Here is a 19,742-nt window from a genome sequence, read left to right as displayed (position 1 = left end):
ATCCCTTTCATAATAAAAATTAATTAGTATAATATATATTTAAACAGTTGTTTTATTGCCTTAATTTAATTTCGCTCACTCACTATGATTTTTTTTTTTATTTATTATAATTACATAAATGTATAAATTTATACATTTAGTTTTATAATTAAAAAAAATAAATTAAAACTGTTCGTCTAGTCAAGTGTATATTAATGGGTACTCAAGGGTTTTACAGAGGAACTTCACATGATCAGGTTCCATTTTTTGTAAATAAAGAACAAAAAATGATTGAAGGTTTAAGATGGCCTTCCGAATTTGAAACTACCGTTAATATGTCTAAAGTAGATGCCAAGGTTTTATCTAAATGGATAAGTCAAAGAATTACAGAACTTCTTGGTTTTGAAGATGATATTATCATTGATTATTGTAAAGAGCAGTTGTTCCAGGAAACTGACAATGTTTGCCCTAAAAAACTTCAAATTAATTTGACAGGGTTTTTGTCTAAAAACGCTTCACGATTTGTACGAGAACTTTGGTCACTGTTGATAAGTGCGCAGTCCAGCGCAAATGGCATCCCTCCAAGATTATTAGAACAAAAAAAAGTTGAAATGGAAGCTAGACAAGAACACGCTAAACAAATTAATGAAGTTCTTGCTACCAGTTTAGAAATCTCTGCCACAGCTAAAGCTGCTATACCTGAAAACATAAGAGCTTCTTCCCTTGAAAGATCTGGCTCTTTTAGTGACAGAAGCAGGTCTCATTCTTCAAAGTAGTTTTATTGCTTCAAATTAGTTTCCAATTATAGATCTTTATCAAATAAATGTGTAGTAAAAAAGTCATCCAGTAGTTCGCGTAAAAACTCAAGGTAAATAACTCAACAAAATAAACTTTGCAGATACCAACTTTAGGCAAAGAAGAAAAGACCTAAAAAGAAGTTCTTCACCCTCTTATTCGCCTCAAAGGAATGATAGAAGAACTCATAGACGCAACCCAAATTTTAAATCCTACCGAGAATTAAAGTAATTAAAAAAAAAAAAAAAAAAAAATGTAAAATAATACGAGTATTAAGTATACTATTAAATTTTTATTATTTTGACACCGAATAAATATATTTTCAGGTGATCAAATGTCAAAATATATTTCAATATTTCGTTAAACTAATTTTAGATATTCAAAAATATGTGTATAATTATATTTATTATTTATTAACAGTGATCGACGACACATTCGTGGATATAATAACGATAGATTAGCGAAGTCCAGATATGCCAATATTAGAAGTCATCCATCACGCGTTAATTCACGAGATGAACCTAGATTTAAGCCCAGTATGTCACAAACATCGGTTCAACGGAAAAGCAGGAGCATTTCCAAAAAGCGTCGTGTTTCACCAATCGAAAATTCAAAAATTGCTCCAAAGGAGCAAATTAATCGACCGAGTGAGTTTAACGTCAAAAACTCTAAAAAAAGATCAATCTGTGAATCTTTAAATAGAAATGCGTTCAGTAAAGATAAATTAAAAGATATTCCAAATAAAATTGAAACCAAACCAAACGATTTCAAAGAAAATCCTGTTAAATCTCCAAATAAAGTAATTTTATAATATTTTTTTTATTTCGTTGCCAGCCTAAACCAACACAACCTAAGAATGAAACAGAACCTGAATCTACAACAGGTATAGTTATCATTTAGTAACTCTTCTAATTTAAATATGTTTCAGCACTGAAACATTATCTATGTATAATAGATAATAAATAATTGGAAAATTAACAATTTTTTTATATTATGAAACTATCATACGCTGAAATGTATAATAAACACTGTTATATTCACAAATATTATGGATACAAAATTGTGTCTAATTCACTAAATAAATACTAAATCTTATCATCTATCAATTTTTTTTAAATAAATAATAAATAAATGTATATTTATTATAAGAAATTATTAAATTTCATGTATTTTTTTTTTCTCTCAGAAATTAAAGACCCCTACGCTGGTCGTTGTTACATGGACAAAGTAGAAGAAAAAAATATATTAAAATCCATCAATTTAATTGTAGAAAATCGTCAACATCATCGCAACAAAAAACACTCTTAGTTATACTTTATATTTTTATTTAGCTTATTTTATATAAATTAAAAAAATATATTTTAATCAAAGTCAATAAAAGTATGTTCTTTTTATATGTCATAAAGAAAATTAAAAAAAAGTTGAAAAATTTTGGGCAGCAATGCCTATTTCATAAATAAAATACATTTGGATTATAGATAAGCTTAAGATTGGTGATACAACTAATAAATAGTAATAAGACAGACTGAATTCTCATAAAAGTTTTTTTCTAATAATTCATATGTATTATTATTATTAGCAATATTGAATATGCTACGTCAAGTGTTAACGTCAGCTGAAATAACATATCTTGGACTAGATGTGGCTGCGTAAGAATAATAGTTAATTAAATTCGGTCATGTTTCAGTGATACTTTACCTCAACCAGACTATTATTTGACATTGAAGCAGTACATACATTGTCGATCTTTAATATGTATTTCGTTTATTTGTACCTGGGCAGCCATTATTTCATTTAATATACTGTAAGCAAGAATACATTATCAATAATAGTACTTGATCCAGAACAAATATATCAAATAATTATATACCTTCTAATCATTCAATATATATATATATATATATATTTATGGACAAATTAAAAATATATAAATATACATAGATATACTTTGATTCTCATAAAAAAGGTCAATTTATATTTTTAATAAATTGTAATTAAATAATTTGATATAAATCGTATACATGTAAGTTTATAATTATAAATATTTATATCTTTTTGAATGGATGGATAGATAATAATTTACATAAATCAAATGCTGATATAATTAATCTCAATTATGCTGCATTTAAACAGCCTAATAACAGCATACTAACATTGTAATTTGACAGGCTTTTATCTTCAACGTGGATAGATACAAAAAAGTTATTAATTTTTTTTGTTGGTCTTGTGATCAAACTGTCTATGTTGGAAGCATGCTTAGTTCACAGCTTGAAATTACCTTTTTCATACTGGGATTATCTCAGGCTTTCACTTAGCTTCAGTGATAAATTGGTATTGTTATGCGATATGGCTTTGCCAGTTATTGCTATATCCTTTGGGTTCTATAATATAGCGATGTTAGCAGGAACTACTTGTTTCATAGCATATATATGCCTGTTAGGATTACAGCAAATTCGTATCATATTGTCTCTATTTAATGAAAAAGATGATTATGCTACCCATAACATTCAAAAATTTTTTAAATCCTTAAAATTTGACAAGCACCATATTTGTCTTCCCCTTAAAATGTTGTGGCAAATCTTTGTTCTTGGGTTTTCTTCTGTAACAGCAGCAGTGAAGAATTATGTATCAAATATAATAGAGAATTTATCTAAAAAAAAAGCAGAAAATACTGCAACAACTGATGCGACTAATAAAAATTTTTTACTAGAGGACTATAAGGATATTGTTTCCACTAGAGATGTATCCAATTTAGAGTCCACGGGATCCAATTATATTAATGAAAATATTGTTTTGAATACATCAAGAGGAAATACACCAAAAAGCTGTGTGGAGACTGGTTTTCTTGAACATGATGTAGAGAGTTTATACACAACAGATTACGCTTCCGTCGTAACTACTTCAGTACAGAGTTCAGTGAATCAAACTTTGTTAAATGATCCCATTATATATTCTTTAGGCTTTCAAATGACGATGATAATATTTACTGTCATACAGCATTTAAACTACGTATATAATAAACTCAAAATTCATTTATATAGATCGTGGTCACCTGAACTTTCAAGTTTATCAGATAATTCTACAGTATTGAACGTCATAAATCAGTGGCTAAATAATTATGAACAACAATTAAAATCACTGGTACCTAAAACCAAAGTTATGCAACTCTGTAATGCTGCCCATATCACACATTTATTTCAACTACAAAATTCTCTTAATCAAGTAGATTTGATTTATTTTGTTATCTTGCATAATTAGAATGTTTTACATCCTGAATCTAAAGAACCCCATGAATTTTCTGTAGCTATTGTTTCTTTAGGGTAAGTATTTTATGTATAAAGTTCCTATATATAATAGATCGTATACTTCATATTAAATTCGTCTCGAAAAAATTATATAAAAAAAAATGAATGATATGTATAAATGAAATTATAAATATTATATATATATACATATATATATATATATATATATATGTTTAAAAATGTCTTGATTTTAGTTCAATATAGCAGTATAAATAAAAAATCAGCAGTTTTCAAATGAGGTTATATATTGACCTATATATACATATATATAATTGAAGTAACTAACTAAATTTTGCATGGATAGTATCTATTTTTCAAGTAATTATTCTTCCTATATATATATTAAAGACTTTTGGTTTTTGAGATATGTGTAAAAATAACATAATTTTAGATTTCGCAGTTAGAAAAATCTAATCATTTGTTTGTACATTATATAAAATAATTAGGCGTTGTTTTGTTGCTGAAGTTATATTGATGCTATTAAAAATAATAATCCTGTTAAATACTGCTTCTACATTTGTTGGATTCTCTTTGACTCTATCTATAATCCATACATGCGTCATTTGTTTTTATAATACATTGGACACTGAAATAATTCAAGAAATATTATACGTCGATTAGCAACAAAAACCACGGTTTTTTTTCACTAACCAATTCAATCGTACTTTGCGTGTTGGGAGTTTGTACATTATTGTATTGCAATTTGAATGATAACTCCATATATTGTAACCAGGATCTGTAACAAAAACTTTACCCATAAATAAAGGAATAGGAATTTTTTCAGATAATTTGTTCAATATACTGACACTAGAATCTATTCGGGTGTTGTCTTCATAATACTGCTTATTTTCAGTTATAACTACTCGGCTTTTTTTTGAATCTATAACTGTTTTTTGAGCACCTTTCTGTTGTGTAGCATCCGAAAATGCAATATTTGAAAAGTTTTTTACATCATGTTGAGAAATATTTTTCGAATGCTTCAATTTTTCAGAGATTGATACATTTTTTGAGCCCTTTTGAGATAAATTTTCTATATAATTTGATTGTTGACTTGAAGCTTGTTTTTCTTCATTATTACTTACTGATAAAACGGAATCCATTTTTTTAAATAGTTTACGTGCAGCTGCTGGAAATTTTTATAAAAAGTTTAACAAAATATTTGTTTAAAAAAACAGCTGAATTTAATAACAGAATAAAAAAAATTTGTCAAAAATAGTGTTTATATATAAAAATTTTTTTAGTAATTATTTCTTAAATTCATACACACTGTAAATAGAATATATACTTGTATATTATGTACAAACGCAAAGATATCATACACCGTGCGTAAAAAAAAATGCAAAAAATACATACAAACACTCTGCCTTGCTTGATTATTGTTTATATATTTAACTCACTAAGTAAGGATTCCACCCATGAAGGAATTGATGGTATAATAAGTTGATGAGTTCTCTCATAATTTGATTTCAACCCTGGATGTTGTATTAATCTATTAGAATTTAAAACAAACAAATCATTAAGTGATTGTGGAGGATTTAGCAAATTGAGAGCTTTATACTGCATATCTGTAGATTTATATGTGAATGTCCATATATCCATCCATTCAGAAGAATTCAGCTGCTCTAAAATAGACGTTTTAAATTTGGGAAATTTGTCAGCTATAGTTTCTTGTTCAATAGATAATTTTGATTGATTTGATCCAATTTTAGAGTTTTCAAAACAGATGCCTGATTTTATATGATAGTTATTCATTTCCAAAAATGTGTCCTCCGATATAACTTCATTGCTATTTCCTATCATATAAGTTTTTAAATCATCTTGAATCTTGGATTGTGAAGGATCACTGAATTTGTCATCAGTAAACTTAATAGCTGCAGATCCAATAACTATTCTTGTTTTAAGGGGTTTAATTGATGAATGTTCATTTTGAAAGTTTTTAGGAACAGGTGTAATTATAGGATTTTTTAATGATTTAAGATGTGTAGAATGGAAATAAACATTTCTACAGCGCATCCAACCGCAGGGGATGCCATCATGAAATTGACAAACAGCCTGTAATATCCCATTTTCAGATATTACAGCCCATCCATTTAAAGAGCCATTGTTCCAATCCCCTTCATACTTTCGACCTCTTCTTGTTATCATGGTACCCCTCCCGTGCATACAATCACATAACCAATTACCCTCTAATCTTTTACCGTATAACTGTGTCACTACACCCGGTCCACAACGGCGTCCCTTATTCCAATATCCTTCATAAATTTCACCACATTTGGATATCATTTTTCCCCATCCATGGTTTCTACCATTTTTAAATGAGCCTTCATAGTGGTATTCACGGCTTACATATATCCCTTGCCCTTGTAATTGAAAATTTTCATCTATTGGACCATTATATACAGCAGGTAACCAAATTGATGCAAGGTAATTACTTGATGGTGAAAATACTTGATTTGGTGAAAACATCACAGTGGGTTGTACTCCAAACTGAGGTTTAAGTGTTTCATAATTCGCAGTCAGTCCAATGACGTGAACAGTACGTAATTCATTATACTTGCAAAAGTCTAATAAAGGTACAACATATCGGCAGTCAGTTGCTAAGCCAAAACTCATATAACGCAACTTTTTAAATTCATAGGGTTCTGTGATATTTTTAAAATTGATTGGTAATTCTGGAATCGATGAGATTTGATCACACATGCTTTGTAAAATTTCTGGAGGGCCATTAAAATCGATATACTCGATTGTATTACGAGAGACCAGCAATAATCTTAAAAGCCAAAAAAATCGAGCTACAGCATGTCTTTTCGCAACGATCAAGGATAAATTGTCAGACGTTATATCGGTTGGACAAGGAATATACTCCGTATACCTTTCTGACGTGCTATAGCTAGATTCATTTGAAACATCGTATGTTGCCATTAAAGTTGATAAATCAGTTTCCATGTATTGTCTATCAATATTATCAACACGCATTTCAGCTAATTGGTGTGTAGGTCGTCTTTCGTTTGTCGGACTGTTTGGAAGTACATTTGAAGCCATAGGATTATCTAAAATATATATGCGTAACACATATAGTTGACTTGGCACAAACACATTTAATCAAAAATTAATTTATTTATATATATATTATATATATATATATATATATATATATATATATATATATTATATATATAATATATATATATATTATATATATATATAATATATATATATATATATATAAATTAATTATTTATACATATATTATACTATATATCATTTTCAAAGTACTTAAAGTATAACTTGAATTCAAAAATCTTGGAATTATACTTATCAGTAATTTATATAATATATTCATAAACACTTGCCTGTATCTTGAGAAGCTTCGCTGGATTCTGATAAGGGCAAATTAAATTCAATTAAAGTTTCTTCTAAACTGTTGTCTTGCTCAGAGTGAGCACAAGGACAAGAATTGTTTGATGAGCTTAGGTCATGATTAGAATCAGACTCATCTATATTAGAATAAGCGTTAGGTTCTTGAGCCGAGTAACTAGATAAGTTTGATTGATTAGAATTGATGCATGATTGAACAGAAACAGAATTAATACAAGAGTGACATAAGCACTTGTAGAAACCAGGCTCCACTCGTATAGTTTTGAGCGGAGACTGAGCTAAAATGCTAAAGAAATAATTATCATCTTTCCCCCTCAGTTTGTTCCACCAACTATCTAGAACAACATGTTCAATTACAAGATCATTGTTGTCAGTTGGGGGGATTACTGGATCAAAAAATGATTTTTTACGATTTAAAAACATTGAAGGACACATATAGCGAACGCTTTCTTTTTTAGACTTCCATAAATTATAGGTATCGGAACTGTTAACTTGAATAAAAGGCTTTAAATTGAGAGCAAAATTTATACGTATAATTTCTCGAGCATCCATAAATGAGAATATGTTTTGCATAATACTCGTATTCTGGGTAATCGATCGGTAAAATTGACTAAGAATATATTCTTGGGGGTCGGCTGTATATGATAAATTATTAACATTTTTTCCTAGTAAATATATAGGAGACTTTATATTATTAAATTTGGTAGTTTTACTTATATATGATAATGGAATATTACTTTTTATAGCGATAAGTTGTTGCAATCTTGTTATATTTTGAACTGACCCATTTAGTGTATTGATTAATATATTATATATTTCTGTACTTATATATTTGCTCGTCATTTTGAATGATTTGACATTATCGTGTATTTGTTTGGGTGTGAGGTAATTATTGAAATTTTCGTGTAGTAAATCCCACAAATTAAAATAAAATATAGAAGCTGAGTCGCCTAAAACTAAAAAATTTAGTACTTTAACAGTATTCAAATCCAAGATTTCACAAAATAACTGTATTTGATTTAAACACTTTACAAAGTAAAGTCCATCTTCACGTTTGCTGGTTGATTTACTCAAATAATTCAAGCAACGTAACGTTTTTTGCTTTAATTTCAAATAAAGAAAATCCTTATATTTTGCTTGTCTTGTTGCAGGAGTTTTTTTCAAACTTTCGTTTAAGTTGTTAATGTTCCTTAATTCTACTGATTGATCATTGGTTAATATAGTTCTGTTTTTAGTCAACGTTGTGGTAAAAAACCCACTCTGTACATCGATTGATAATCTGGCTTGATGGGAGGGGGTTCCAGGAGCTGTGCTTGGACATTGTATTTTACGTACAATCGGTAAGAATGCATTAGAAGGAAGCATAATTTTTGGTTATTTAATTTAGTTTCATTACAAGCTTAAGCTTAAGAGTTTTTCTTCACTCCAATTCTTTAAGACTAAATATCTCACAGGAATGATGGTCAAAAAATTTTTGGTATAAATTATATCTTATAATCGAACAAACATTTCTTTATAATAGAATAAAAAAATTATATGGAAATAAAAAACCAAAATTGAATAATATATTTATTCAAAATTAGAAAATATGAAAAGCAACAATAGAAAAATTTAACTGATATACTTATAGGTTTGATTGCTTAAGATTATATTGATCCTATAATTACAATCTTGTAATCTATACTTTTTCAAATTTTCTGTTTGTCTCGTACTTTGCTTGACATACAAAATTTAAAAAAAATATTCTTTGCTTGTTATTTTTTCACAACTTGTACAACATCTTCATCGTATAAAACATGATCTTTTCCAACCTATCAAGCTATTAAATAATTCTTTTAAATTACTTTTTGCGGGTTGTGTTTCACAGATTTTCCCCACACCATTGCATATTTAAAATCAACTAATAATTGTTTATGAATTCTATTAAAAATTTAAAATAAAAATTAAATTACCTTCTACAAAAATCTTCAACACGCCTATGTGCATTGGGTAATATTACAGGAGCGCTGTAATCTGGAATTTGTCCCTAATATCTATCTTATTATATATTTTTCTACTTTTGGTTTAGTGTATACTCGTATAAGGTCCAGATACTGCCAAATTTTTTCAATAAGCTCATCAAAGTTCCACTCATGATGAGCTGATATAGGTACATGATGAGGTATTCTCGCGAGTATATCTAATTCTAAAGCACAGTTTATGTACAAACATGAGCATTGCACATGTTGTACTGCCAAATATTTTACCTTCAATTGTTATTTGATCTATTTTATTAAGAACGTATATGCACGGAATATATACTCTATTGCCTTCAATGACATCAATTATATCATCAACTGTTGCATCACACCAAATTCCAAATGTTGCATTATGTATACGATATTCATGACATATAGATTTTATGATTTGATCATCAATATTTGTTAAAGGAACAGAATTAGATATAACAATACCGCCTTTATCTCTTTTTGTGAATGTAATATTAGGAGGTTTTTTATTTAACCTAAATTTGTAATTTAGATAAAAAGTAAACAATAATAATTAAAATACATACCTTATTCCAAATCCTTCTAATTCCCTCTCTACAATTTGTTTATGAACCAATGATTTCATACAATCTAGGATAACTAAAATCAGACCACAAGTTCTTGCAACTGCAATAACTTGCTTTCCTCGTCCTTTTCCATCTTTTGCACCTTCAATAATTCCTGGTAGATCTAATAACTGTAATTTAGCTCCCTATAATTGAATAAGTTTTTATTATTAATATATACCTTATATTGAAAAACTCCGGGAACACATGTTAGAGTTGTAAATTCGTAATCTGCGACCTCGGAAAAAGTTCCTATAAAAAATCTCAAATAAATGATCAATAATACAATTTTTTGCGTCAAAATCTAAAACTATTACTGTGTATTACGTTTAATTATAACTAAATATTCTCATGTAAATTAAGTGTAACATATACGATACCTGTTATTTTATTTAAAAATGTCGATTTCCCTACAGAAGGAAATCCTATTAATCCAATTCTTGCATCACCGGTTTTGGATACGTCAAAACCATCGGATTCTCCTTTGCCACCACTTTTAGCGCCACCCTCAATCTAAATAGTCTAAATATAAAGAAGTTCATTAACATACAAGCTGTGCTTTTAAACGCGCTAATTTAGCTTTTAAAAGGCCAAGATGATAATTTGTAGCTTTATTTTTTTGGGTTTTGGCCATTTCATTTTCAATTTCAGCTATCTTCTGTAAAACACTCATTTATTTAGCGTTTTTAATAGTGTACCAGGTAATTAATGCTGCTTATGTTAATTATTCTGAAAAGTTTCGAAACAAAAATCTTTTTATAATTTTTACTCATGCGACTTATTTATAAAAACTAGTTTTGCATCTATAATTCTTCAAGCTTTAAATTAGTCTGTTAAATGTTTAGTTCACTTAATAACAGTATATTTGGAAAAGCACCTGCTACCAATCAATCAATTTTTTCAACGAATACACCAGCACAAATAACCAGCGGGAGTATTTTTGATAATTCATCAGCTGCGAAAACCGGGTTTGGTGTGCCCTCAACAACAGGTATGTTTCATTTCGTTACAAGTTAATATGTTAACTTATTAATCGAACATACTCAACTTATATGAACAGGTTCTTTGTTTGGCTCAACAAATCAAAATACTAGTCAAAACTCGTTATTCGGAAATACTTTTCCTCCTTCTAATAACACTTTTAATAATTTTAATGCACCCAAAACTAATTTATTTGATACAGCTCAAAGTACTCAATCTCCTTTCGGCAGTGCAAGTAATCACTTTATGATAGATTACGTTGGAATTCATTTTTTACAATGAACTGTGTAATTGTATATGTGCTGTATATTATATTTGATAACACTAAATTTTGTATATATTCAGTACAGAATTTATATTTTTTCGTGTAAGCAATTAAGTTTAATATAATCTTAATAAAATTATTAAATTATATTATGCGTGTTGGGAATATATTCTTTACGTATAGACACAAATAACAATACCTTAAGTGGCTCAAGTCTTTTTAATGCAACTCAACCTCAAAGCACGAGTATGTTCGGTTCGACGGCTCAGCCACAAACTACAAGTTTATTTGGAAGCACAACCCAGCAGCCTACGACAAGTTTGTTTGATGCCAATAAGCCTGTCAATAATACATTTCTACCTTTTCAAATTATGGGAACAAAAAATATCACTTGGCGCGATGAATACCGCCAAGATTTAGCTGGGCGTATCCAATGCATAACAAATTTACCTGATATTAACCAGAACAAAGTAAATATAATAATTATACTAACAATGCATATTAAACAATATAATTATGTTTGTTTATATAAGTGAAAAAGTACTGAAAGCGTTTATTATTAGTCTTAGTTTTTTGTTTTATATAATTATTAAGTGAAAGTGAAGTAATTTTAGTTATATATATACATATTTCCCATATTTATGACGAAATAAGTACATGAGCTGAAATTTATCAATCATGTACCTCTATATTCAATAATTATAGACGTTAGAAGAACTTCGCTGGGAAGATTATCAGTTACAAAGATGTCCCAAAAAACCTACTTCCACTTTTGCATCAACTCAACCTAAAACTACATCAGGGCTTTTTGGTACATCAATAACTACACCAGCCAATACTAATTTATTTGGTTCAACTTCATCTTTATTTGGAAATTCGCAACCAGCGACAACTTCTCAACCATCTACAGGTTTATTTGGATCTATGAGTGGCAGTGGCGTTTTTGACATGAATAAACCAGCTGCTACAAATGTATTTGGAAATCAACCAACTACAGGATTTATGTCATCAACCAATACGTTTGGTAATCTTCCAGCAATAGCAAACCAAAATACAAATACGAGTACTTCTTTATTTGGATCACAGGATGTAAATAATAATTCATTGTTTAAGCCAGCTGCCACCAATAATATAATGAACTCTACAACAACACCCACAACAAGCTTATTTGGAAGTACCAATAACTCGTTTGGAACATTACAAAACACTAATACAACTCCTAGTACAGGTCTATTTGGTAAGCCGTTGTATTAATTTTATACAATTTGTATACTTATAATTTATGAATATGAAAACTTAATTATAAATGATTATTGCAAAAATTTATATGTGTTAGGTTCAACACAACCTTCAAATACTTCAAGCTTGTTTGGTTTAAATAAAGCGACTGCTCCTACTCCTGGAGGAGGTTTATTTGGAACGACTTCATCAACTAATGCGGTGGCCCCAACCACTACAAGCAGTTTATTTGGAGGAAATACACAAACGAACCCTGTTCCTGCATTACCCCAGCCAACAGGAGGATTATTTTCTTCGACTGATACCAATTCTTTGGCACCCAAAGCTCAGCCATTTTCTGGAGGTTTATTTGGATCAACAACAGATAAACCTTCTACATTTCTACCTAACTCAAATTTATTCTCTACAAATAATCCTACAACGTCATCTATAAGTCAACCTGGAAGTAGTGTAATGAACACTCCTTTCTCTCAGTCACTGGGAAATACAACAAATACTAGTTTATTCAATACACAGCCAGCTGGACAACCACTTGGTATGCGTGGTTTATTTGGTAGTACTACTCAACCTAAAGCACCTTCTATGTTTGGCTCGTCATTACTGAATAGCACTACTACTCCTCAATTGGGAGCAAACACACAAAGTTTATTTGGTACTGGACAGCCAAACCTTACACAAACCACGCAACCCTCTTTATTCAATACAGGCTCTTCTCTATATGGAAACACAGCTACTACTGGAACTTTAACAGGAGGAAATGTCAACTTAAATTCATCTTTAGGTGGAACGAATCCGTCTAGTAATTTTTCTTTCAATAATTTATCAAACACAAATACAAATGTTTCCAACACGACAGCTAACACTGGTACGGCATTACAGTCAGCTGTATCACTAATTGATCCTTACGGTTTATCCAGACTGCAAAAACATAGTAACAATTATATAAATACAAGTCTAGGTGGTTATAGCGTCGCAAATCCTTTTAATTTTCCAGTTACTGGGGTCATTTTACCTACCCATTATAGAACGTGTCGATCAGCTACATTCGCTCAACTCTGGAAACCTTTACCAGAATATTCTGCGGAACATCGCAGACAACCAGTAAGTTCCTCTATTACACCTAAACGTATATCACGGAACCGTCCAAGCACGAAAAATCGTTCAGCTAATAAATCACAAATACAATCTGAGTCACAGCAACAAATCATAGACACTTGGTCTCCCTTTCCTCAAACGGGTGGGAATCCAGAATGTGCTATAGGCGCTGGCATTTATTCCTCTCGTAGAAAAGACCCAACAACAGAAGATGATTTGTCTGGTAACTTTAAGGAAAGTACATCTAACAAGAATTTTTCACCATCTGTTTCAGCTAAAGCAAAGCATGAAAATTTAGACTCCGACCTATACATATATGGTTCGAACCCGAATCAGCTCAAATCAATAAGAAAATCTATTGAAGATTCACGTATAAGTGACGCATCATTATGGCTAAGTCAGTCTATATTATGGAAGCCTGCACAGGATTCAATTAACAATAATGAACCTAAGACCCTTATAACAACTGAAACCCCACCATCTGAACCAAAATTAAGTAAAACTCCTTTAACAAACATATTTAAAGAATTCCGTTACGAAAAACTAGCTTTTAAACGTAATGTGATATTGACTCAAAACGATTATACTTTAAGACCTTCTCTTGAAGTATTAGAAACTTACACTGAAGACCAACTTGCCAATGTAATAGATTTCACAGTAATTCGAGGAAATTATGGTGAAATAATGTGGATAGGAGTAACGGACATTCGTGGCATCAATATAGATCAGACTGTTAAAATTGAAAAAAGAGCTGTTGAAGTATATCCAGAAGCATATCTTGAGGAAACTAGGCAAGATGTGCCTCCAGTTGGAGTTGGATTGAATAAACCAGCTATTGTTACGTTGTACAATTGTGGCCCCAAAACAGAAAAGCTTTCCAAAAATGCTACTGAAGAAGAAAAACAAGCTCTTTACGAAAGCCATGTTCGTAATATGCGTCAGTATACGGAAAAACTTGGTGCTCAGTTTATTTCTATATCTCAAGATGGTGTATGGAAGTAAGTTTATAAAGCTATTTATTACAAAAATTACTATATGAACAATAATAATTTAAACAATGATAATATATTCATATTTGTTTATATCTACACTTAGAATGTTTATTGTTAGCATTATTAGTATTATATATCATTCTGTTTCAGATTTCGAGTCGAGCATTTTAGCAGATACGCTTTACAAGAAGGAGATATAGATGATAATGATGATGGTGGTGATATTAATTTTACAGGTATTTTTTTTCTTAATAATTTTGTAAAAAAAAAACTTATCAAATAAATAGACTCTTTTAAATTAAATATAATCATAAGCCCTTATTATATATTTTAGCTGGGAATACTAAGAAAATTGAACTTGATTCAAAAAAAAAAATTATAGAAGCCAAAAAACCTAAAAATGAAAAATCACTTGAGGGTAAATAATTTTCAAGACCTGAACTTTTTTAGATTATTACAAACACAATTTCCAATTTCTTTTATCAAAATTAGAAGATAAAAAGGATATGATAAAACCTGATTTTCAATATCCACCGAAATTACAGATATTGCCAACTTTAAAATATTACGCTATTGATAAATGCAGCGGGAGTTTAAATTTATTTCATATTGAGCCAATTAACGAATATATGAAAAACTCTTTAGATTCATTCATGCAATCAATCTTTGAGATCCTAGATCGAAAAATAGCTATCAACAGTACTACTGTCATAGAAACAGACAAGTATATTTCATATTCAGACTATATATTTTTAGAATTATTTTGTCCCGAACAGCCCTCATTAATAAGAATGATAGTTCTTTGGAAACCTGGTCACTAATAAAATTGCTATATGGATCTCTAGCTCCTATAATAGGTATTGTAAAATATACATTTTTTTACAAAATAACAGACATAGTTTTCAAAAGATTGCAATCTGTAATATAATTATTTTAGGCGTTTTAGAGGAAGACGAATTATGCCAGGAATCCCGCCAAAGACTTCATCTTTTTAGTCAATGGCTCAAACATGTCAATCGAAATAATACAAAACTGTCAGATTTTGCTGATATGAATGATACCTCAAGCCTTAGACGTGTGGATGAAGCGTTATATTACATAACTCACAATGATGTAATTACAGTTTACTTATATGTATATATAACTTTAGATGGAAAAAGCAGTTAATTGCCTATTGACTCCTGTTTCTAGCAATAATCAAGATTTTTTACATTTGGCTTTATGCGTTGCTAGTCTGGGCGCCGCAGCAAATGCTTCTCCTATCAATAGAGAATCTCATTATCGACAAGTAATATTAATTCTGCTTCAATTTTTATTGATTTATACACCTCTTTCTCTAATGAATATTTGTGTTTTCAGTTGTGCACATGGCAAAAACAAGGTTTATACACAAAAATACCTTCTCAAATACTGAGAATTCATCATATTATAGCAGGTTGTATAGATCAACTGGTAGCAGCTAAAATGCCAGATTGGCGTACTTTGTTGGCGTTACTTATATGGTTTCTTTCGCCTGATGCCACTTTATATATTCGTCAAAATGAAATCAATAATCAAAAAGCTGCATCAGAGCTCTTAAACGCTCATTTTGAGAAACAAAAAATTTCACAACAATCCAAAAAACGTTCTAGACAACAAAATGTATTTTCTAATAGTTCTCAAACCGATTTATCACAAAAGCAAAAATCTATTGACGAAAGTCCATTACTTACAAGAAATACAGTTTCTGAGTTTCCAGCTGTTCATCCCAGAACATCTCAAGTTATTCAACGTGTAAAAAAATGCTATTTTCTCTATTTATTTAGGCCATAGAGTCTTATGAAAAGCTTCTTAATCGAAAGGATTCTCGTGCTCCCCTTCCAGTATCTTTTTACAATAGAAAACATGCTACAAATATGGCTAAGCAAATTGAAAGTCCGCAGTTTAATCTTTTAAAGTACTAAATAACAATAGATTATATATATATATACATAATTGAATATATATGAATAAATATTCATAAAGTTTAAAGTTCTAAATTATAAAAAGTTATTTATTAGGTTGTATTCTAATTTGATAACGTGTGATGGTTTATCAAATTTATTTGAACCAAGGGCCTATACTTCCTCAATATCGGATGCTACTAATCCATGGATTATATTTAAGATCCTAAATGACAAAGTTAGACAATCTCTTGAAAATTCTTCCGTTGGTTCCGCTGAGTGGATGGAAAATACTAGGCAGTATCTAGACGCTTGTCTTTTTAATCAATTAGACCTATATAATTTATGGTGGTGGAAAATTGTTATAATTCTTTCTGAAATATTCTTAAAAAAAATACAGTTGTACAATGGCATAAAAATAATATATAAATGTGTTGAAGAACATTTTTTCAATTTTTGCAATAATAAAATATCGTTGGAGTCAATTAAGCCTTTTTTATTTGTTATTTATACAATAAATATCCCAAACATCTTTTATTTCCAAGTTCTCAGTCAAGGTTTTGTTTCGTCAAGAAATTATTTACAGGTAAAAATAACGCATCTATTAAAAGGTTTTTTTAGGCTGCGTACTATCACTTAAATGCATTTTTGTATTCTATTAAATGGAATACAGAGATTATCGATGAAGTTTTGATTGAATATTTGGAAAAACATGCAGATGCTATACAGAATACGATAGAGTCTCAAATTAATGATGTTATAAAATATAACGAAATAAGCACTCCTCATTTAAATGGTAATCTATACGAAAGATGTTTATCTAAAACAAATGTAAACTATACGGGGATATTTAAAACAACGCAAAGCTTTTTTGTGCATACTCTATTTACGGCCACAGCTAGTAAAGAATTCCAAAACTTAATATTTCAAATATCCAATTATATTCAAAGTCAATTATCCGCTTTACTGAAATTATCGCAATATTCTTTTATAGCATCAGACTCGATTGAACCTAATCTATTCAAAATGATAACATATGAAGAACTATATCGAGACATTCATGATATTATATCTCAGTTTATAGCACAAGATACAGTTGATGACATAACGCAAATTGAAGTTACCTCCATCCACTCTATCTTTTTTGATTCAACCTATAATATAGTCAAGATTATATATCTATGTGTATATATTACGCAGAATGTATGGATTCACGCAGAATGGTGTAAAAGCTCTGATTACTTGTTATGTTTATACGTTGCTTGGGCTCTAAATACAATAGCATTTATAAGAAATGCAGATAAAAATGAAAACTTGTCATTAACAACTGCAGTTCAATTAATAAAAATTGCTAATATTTTATTAAATAAATTTTCAAGTTTAATTGAGCAATCTAATACTAGAAATATCAAACGTTCCAAGCAATTAGTAAACAAAACCATTCAAGAAACCTTCAGTTACCTAACAATACCGAATGATTTAAGTTCAAGCAAACCTTTCAAACTAATTACAGAATATCAAACAAATCCCTCATTAATAATAGCTTATTCCGTATTACAGATATTTGATCGTTTAAAAAGTGTACATCAGACTATAGACCCTGTAAAAGTTTCAGCTATAGATTCAACGGACTTATACTGCAATTTACTTTGCTTGCCTCCACAAAGCGCATAAATCCCACTGGTCATTTTTTTTTGTTTTATGTTTATTTAAAAAATCGCAATTTATAACACTTGTAGAACTCTAAAGAAGTTATTTTAAATTTATATAATAAACAGTTTTTTGTACCTTATTATGAATAGATGCTGGTTAACGATAAAGCTAACTTGACTTCTGGCACTTCCAGCTTAGAAAAAAATATTGTTAAAGAAACTGATGCACATGAAGATTCCGTAAATGATTCCGCTGATACAAAAAGAGACCCATCGCAAGATAATTACATTGAAAGTCTTTTTTCGGACAACACTAATTTAACTCAAGTTTTAGATATAGAAAATGTCACTGAAACGTAAATAAAAACTCTTATAAATATAGAAATGATAAATTATTTACTTTGTATGTACAAAGTAAATAGAAATTACAAGCATAAAATATGATTTTTTTACAGAAATGTTTTTATGCAATTAAACTAAATTTAAATATATATATATATATATTCATATATTCATTTATAATTAGATCAAAAGTTATAAACGAGCTCCAAACAAATTGTAAACATAACACACTTATAAAAGGCTTATGTACGGACTGTGGGCAAATTATACTTGAAACTTGCAACCAGCAATCATATACTGCTCAACTAGGGTTTCTTACTTCCGACTCAGAATTTTCTGTTTCACATAGTGTAATGTTTATTATCTTTTAATTTTTTATTTATAGGCAGTAGAAATCTTAGAGCTGCAAAAAATTGAGTTTCTTTTAAAAAAAAAAAAGCTTCCTCTTGTATGTTTATTGCCTACAGGAAAAAATCAATATATATATATTACTGTCATAAACATTAACATTGTAGGTTTTGGATCTAGACAACACTCTAGTCCATGCTTATCCATCTCCTCCTCCCAATGATGTAGGTCAGCTAATTTCTGACGAGTCATTTAAAATGTGTTCATTGAATGAAAAAGATTTATACGTCAAGACAGATCCCAAAACCGAAAACTTTTTTTCTCCTCCTTTTTATGCTTTTGACTTCAGCTATCCCCACTATCTTAATCACAGTAATCCAGATGTTGATCAGGCTATACAGCATTGGGAAAGCAGAATTTTATTTTCAACTTATTGTGACGAAAATGATCCTAGGGACATGTGCCTTAAACGTAATTTGTGCATGTATATTCATAAATGTCAGATTACTTATGTTATTACAAATTAAGACCCGGTGTTCTTTCCTTTTTGAAAAAAATATCTGAATTATATGAGCTATACTTATTTACAGCTGGTACATCTGTACATGCTTTTTCTGTAAGTAGGCGTAAAGTTTTTATGTTGGTAGAGTTTACAAATTTTGGATCCAAAAAGAATTTGGTTCGGAAATCGAATATTTACCCGAGATGATTTACCTTTATTAGATTTTGGAGTATTAGGATTGAAGTCTATTCAGCGAATTTTTCCTGGTCATCTTATTCGTCACCATTTGGTAAATAAATTAATTGATTCCAGCATAAATTAAAAAAAAAAATGTTTATGTTTAGATTAGGTTCA

General features: G+C 29.6%; 2 protein-coding genes and 1 long non-coding RNA gene across 3 annotated transcripts; 2 read left to right on the top strand and 1 right to left on the bottom strand.

The window, feature by feature from the left end:
- The first annotated feature begins 266 nt into the window (after positions 1 to 266).
- LOC133320770 (uncharacterized) lies at positions 267 to 755 on the top strand. The gene has a single exon (XM_061529360.1). It carries the CDS (start codon positions 267 to 269, stop codon positions 753 to 755), a length of 489 nt encoding a protein of 162 aa, XP_061385344.1.
- Positions 756 to 796: 41 nt separating this feature from the next.
- LOC133320765 (uncharacterized) lies at positions 797 to 1,414 on the top strand. Its single transcript, XR_009753915.1, has 3 exons — positions 797 to 847; positions 891 to 1,001; positions 1,195 to 1,414. It is a non-coding gene; the product is annotated as an uncharacterized LOC133320765 (long non-coding RNA).
- A 7,797-nt stretch (positions 1,415 to 9,211) lies between these two features.
- LOC133320771 (developmentally-regulated GTP-binding protein 1-like) lies at positions 9,212 to 10,723 on the bottom strand. Its single transcript, XM_061529361.1, has 9 exons — positions 10,601 to 10,723; positions 10,431 to 10,563; positions 10,232 to 10,302; positions 10,012 to 10,196; positions 9,704 to 9,960; positions 9,515 to 9,642; positions 9,410 to 9,483; positions 9,302 to 9,377; positions 9,212 to 9,268 (listed from the first exon to the last, which is right to left on the bottom strand). Exons 1-9 carry the CDS (start codon positions 10,721 to 10,723, stop codon positions 9,212 to 9,214), a joined length of 1,104 nt encoding a protein of 367 aa, XP_061385345.1.
- Positions 10,724 to 19,742: the final 9,019 nt, after the last annotated feature.

This window comes from Danaus plexippus, unplaced genomic scaffold (assembly GCF_018135715.1).
Source record: "Danaus plexippus unplaced genomic scaffold, MEX_DaPlex mxdp_57, whole genome shotgun sequence".
Classification (NCBI taxonomy): domain Eukaryota; kingdom Metazoa; phylum Arthropoda; class Insecta; order Lepidoptera; family Nymphalidae; genus Danaus; species Danaus plexippus.
Note: the sequence above shows the minus strand (reverse complement) of the source record. Positions and strands in the feature narration are given on the sequence as shown.

Bases quoted from the DNA above. Each gene is read 5' to 3' on its own strand.
- LOC133320770 (XM_061529360.1), top strand. From the start codon at position 267: ATGATTGAAGGTTTAAGATGGCCTTCCGAATTTGAAACTACCGTTAAT.
- LOC133320771 (XM_061529361.1), bottom strand. From the start codon at position 10,723: ATGAGTGTTTTACAGAAGATAGCTGAAATTGAAAATGAAATGGCCAAA. The intron at 10,564-10,600 runs GTATGTTAATGA...TAGACTATTTAG, and splicing joins CGCGTTTAAAAGCACAGCTT to ATTGAGGGTGGCGCTAAAAG. The intron at 9,378-9,409 runs GTAATTTAATTT...AATTTTTAATAG, and splicing joins GTTGAAGATTTTTGTAGAAG to AATTCATAAACAATTATTAG.